This window comes from Pecten maximus, unplaced genomic scaffold, assembly GCF_902652985.1.
Source record: "Pecten maximus unplaced genomic scaffold, xPecMax1.1, whole genome shotgun sequence".
NCBI classification, from domain to species: Eukaryota; Metazoa; Mollusca; class Bivalvia; order Pectinida; family Pectinidae; genus Pecten; species Pecten maximus.
Window position 1 is genome coordinate 1 of NW_022979232.1, and position 4,410 is coordinate 4,410.

Genomic DNA, 4,410 nt, shown 5'->3' on the forward strand with positions numbered 1-4,410 from the left:
TATAAACAATCGTATCATGTAACATAGGCCGTGTCACTTCTAATCTGTACGTATAAGTCAGTAACAACTAAAATTAACTCAATGGATATATATTCAGCGTCTTACAAAAGTTTGTTTTAACCTTTTTAATTAAACATCAAAATCAAGACATATCAAAAATTATTTAGCATAAATGAAATTCCAAACCACAGATACCAGAATTTTTCTGTCACAAATCTCTTTATGAGCGTTTTTTGTCATACTTCTTCATTCTGCTCTCTCTACCGCCTTCCCATCTCTTCACATTATCTGGATCCAGGATATGTTTCATCACTTCTCGAAAAAAGATATCACAGTCCCCAAACACCCTGGATCCTAACTGTTGGCCATCCTTCCCTTTCTTAGTACAGACACTGTCCATGTAAGTCTCTTGTCTGTTTCAAAATGAGCAGAAACTTGACATATTAATGAAACATTATGTTGTAGAAAATGAGAAACATGAACAGTTATTTCATACATGCTATGATAAGAATATGTATATGATTTCATCGCTTTGGCATTAAGTAAATTCTCATAACATTCTTAAAAACCTTGCAGATTATTCCACATTTGACTTAATAAGCATAAACTATAAACATGTAGATTTAAATGCATGCAATGATAATCATAATTGTAATAATACATGTACACAGGTACTAAAATACAATACATTTGATCACATTCTGACACAAATGTATTATGGACATATATAGAGTCAATCTCATATCTCTACCCATAAAATAAAAAACATTTTTTTTAACAAATGTATATATATTAGTATGTACCTGTTACAGATGACCAGTCTGAGTGGATGTTTTCCAAGCTCTACAAGGTCACTGGCTGGAGTAACTTTGAGAGTGGTACCCAGACACAGCATCAGGTCACATTGACTGGCATGATTAGTTGCCCGCTCTGTAATCTCATCCTCTAGGATGTCACAAAAGTTAATGATCGAGTCGATCAGGAATCCTCGACAACCCTGCACAAAAGACAATAGTGAGAGTAACAAATGTTATAATATAAGCTCATTTTGTGACTTTTCACAAGTAAATACATGTATGAGCTAGACAGGAAATCTCTTAATTTGATGCACAAAACAAAATAAAATTTTAATATAGATCTGTCCTTTCAGGTGACATTTTCGATGATAACTGAATACAACTGCATGATAACGTCATTAATACTGCTTTGATACAAATCTGGGGATGACAACAAACTTGCTCAGTGCTCACCTTTTTGTCACATTTCCTTCCCGTTCGATGGCACAATCCACATCTCTCACACTTCACAGCATGTTTGGGTTTGCGTATATCAGTTTTGCCAAAATCTTCCAGCTCCTCATAGTACTGACTGCTAATGTCATCCATCACATAGAAATCTCTCTCATATCTTTTCCCGCAAGATTCACACTTTTCAATAAAAACATTGCCATGTAGTTCAGAAATAGTATCTTGTGCCACTCCAGACAAACCATGCAGCCCATCACCATTCTGGCTAATGATATACTGGAGGTATCCATCCTGTATCAGCTTATATAAAGCTTCATGTGTGTAGGTTGGCCTCAGTGATTCATAGGGAACACCATCATCTTCATTACCTTCTTCAGTCTCACCTAGTGAAAAATAATTTGAAAGTTTACATTCATTGTTATAATTGAAAATTAATTGAATTATTTTACAACTTAAACTAGAACTGTCATTTCTGTTTATTCTTTTTATTCCAAACTATCAATACACAAAGTTTGTTATATCTGACATATGAAAGCTTTGTTTGGATGCACTGGTAACCCTAAAACCTTGAATTTACTCGCGCGAGTTTGAATTTTTCAGTGAAAGTGAGCGTTTTCAACGTGGCGTGAGTATTTTAAGTACATTGTATAATTGAGTATTCTCAGTGTGTCGTTTTTAAATTCAGTATGCCGTTTTTAAATTCAGAGTGCCGTGGATCGTTACGCATCAGCGCACTCAACAAGTAGTATAGGATTACCTGTACCGATCGATCGATGAAACGTCCAACACCGCGCGCGACCTCGTGTATCGTACGGTAGAAATACGTGTTCTTGCAAACGGGAAATATTACTGGAAGCAACATTTATTGCTCTCGGATTTGGACGTTATTCTTTACCCCAGATCAATCGTTATCTATTGTAATTACACCTGTAATTAATCACAACCACCCTATGGAGGGGCAATCAGTCTGAATCTAGCACACTTAAATGGATGGCTACAGGAAGAGGAGTAATGGACTTTTTATGCCTGAAAATCTAGTGCTGCTGTATTTAAGCAATAGCTATCAAATTAGAACAAAAACTTTTTTTATAACTCTGAAACATCATATCATAATTTTACAAAGAATATACTAGAACCTTATTACCTCCCTTTTCCACTATAACTGTTAGTTCTTATTACCTCTCTTTGACCATCAAAATCAATATACAATGTATTCATAAAAGATCTCCATAGATATTTCACCTCCATTGAGTTAATTTACCGGGGTATATACATTTTACTTATACATTTCTGTACTTCTTCATTTTCAATTGTTATAGTATAATTGATTATTCTACTATTATTCTGTTTGTATTGGGGAAGACTTATTAGGCCTAGCCTGCTGTCTAACTCATTTAAGTATAAATGTTATACAATAAAATATGTTGAAATGAAATGAACTGTCATTGGGATGGCAACCTGATACCCTTGCTCCCAAATCCACCCCATTCTCATTCACATTATAGCTTCCATTTCCAAAATCTTCAAAGGTGGATCCAGAATTTCGTTAATGTAAAGACCCTGATAAGGCAGTTTTTATGTTAACCGTATGTATGTGTATGTATGTATATACCTGCTTCTGGATTCACTGATCCCTCAGTTTGTGTTTTCCTTTTCTTTGTTTCTGGTTCATCAGTTTCAAATATGGAATCAACATCCAGTAAGTTTTGATCCATCTCCGTCCACTTGCCACTCTTTCCTCTATAGTCACCAATACCAGCTGATGTAGAAATCCCAGCACCTGGACATTGAATTTTATAAACCAATATATATATGACAGATATCTAGGGTCTAGTAAGTAATAACGACGGTATAAACCAATATAGGTACTGGATCCTAACAAACAAATGTTGGATGCGTATTACTAGAAATAGATATATGTCAAGTAGTTAAATAACGACAGTACAGACAAGTAAATTGTCAAATTGTTATGACAGATATCTATATATACATGTCTTCACTATCACCACTGTGAGATTTTGTTGGGTGTCTATGCACATGCGAATGAACTGGGGAAACATTCCTGTTGAGAACTCTTACAGGAATCAGAGAGACCTATATATTAATATAGGTCTCTGCAGGAATCAAACCTGGGTGTCTGGGGTATATGCACAACCCTCTGCTTTATATGACCTGATCCAAATTAAGTGCTGTCAGAAGAGTTGCAGAATAAATTTAATAAGGCTTACGTATACCGACACATTTCTTTTACACTATCCCCCCCCCCCCCCCCCCCCCAAAAAAAATCCCCTTCTTCAAACCGAGTAACTCCTGACCCAATCTCCCAGTTAGAATAGAACTGTGTTACACATACCAGAGACCTATAGGCCTATACTAATAAGTCTCTGCACATACCAAGACTAAAACTACAGATAAGCTTACCTGTAAAAGCAACACAGTGTTTGCTTGATGTTATCATTTGAGCAACTCGCTTTGCTTCACTGCATAAATGTTGGAGAGAATCAAACTGCTCAAAAGATTTTTTGGCCTCCTTCACTAGAATCTTCTCCTGTTGTGACATGTTGGGTCCATCTTTTTTCTTTGTGCGAGAACGTGACAGCTTCAAAACACCATTCCAACAATCTTTGTGAAACTTTGCCTCTCCGTCTGTTCTCCAATTTATGCTAAGTTTTGATCCGTCTATTGTCTTCTTTGGTAGTACGGTTTTAACCTCGATTCTACATTCAGATTCATTCAATGAACCAGTTTTACAACTCTTAAACGAACAGCTCATTTTCGACATCAAACCTTTTTGCTATATTGCAGTAACAATTGCAATCTATTATTAGAATTCACATCATCCCGCACTAATAATAGACCGAATCCATTTCCTACTTACCAACTTCACATTCATTTGCCTGTATTACAAACACTTTACTGATCCTGAGCTTATCTACTTTTGTGACTGTCGTAAAAATAAATAAGATTCAATAACCACTGCTACAATATTTGTTAAGATTTTAGTTAGACAAAAACTTAGAAAATAACACAATATTATAGCATTGATAGTTCTTTAATTTAAAGTCTTTGATTCACAAATATATCGAAACTTGTCGTAAAATTGTGTACTATTTACTACTTTACGTCAGTAATGGTTCGCACGTGGATTTGTTGATAGGATGAT

The 4,410-nt window shown here is 35.3% G+C and overlaps 1 protein-coding gene across 1 annotated transcript; it reads right to left on the bottom strand.

The window, feature by feature from the left end:
* Positions 1-99: 99 nt before the first annotated feature.
* Positions 100-4,128, bottom strand: LOC117318363 (NAD-dependent protein deacetylase Sirt6-like). The gene is made up of 5 exons (XM_033873366.1): positions 3,669-4,128; positions 2,860-3,027; positions 1,251-1,630; positions 804-997; positions 100-413 (listed from the first exon to the last, which is right to left on the bottom strand). Exons 1-5 carry the CDS (start codon positions 4,027-4,029, stop codon positions 221-223), a joined length of 1,296 nt encoding a protein of 431 aa, XP_033729257.1. The 5' UTR covers positions 4,030-4,128; the 3' UTR covers positions 100-220.
* Between the last annotated feature and the right edge of the window lie 282 nt (positions 4,129-4,410).

What these genes read in the sequence shown, in the direction of transcription:
- LOC117318363 (XM_033873366.1), bottom strand. Translation starts at nt 4,029, where the DNA reads ATGTCGAAAATGAGCTGTTCGTTTAAGAGTTGTAAAACTGGTTCATTG. An exon ending in ACACTGTGTTGCTTTTACAG is followed by an intron (nt 3,028 to 3,668) that starts GTAAGCTTATCT and finishes TTCAATGTCCAG; the next exon opens with GTGCTGGGATTTCTACATCA. An exon ending in AGACTGGTCATCTGTAACAG is followed by an intron (nt 414 to 803) that starts GTACATACTAAT and finishes ATTTTGAAACAG; the next exon opens with ACAAGAGACTTACATGGACA.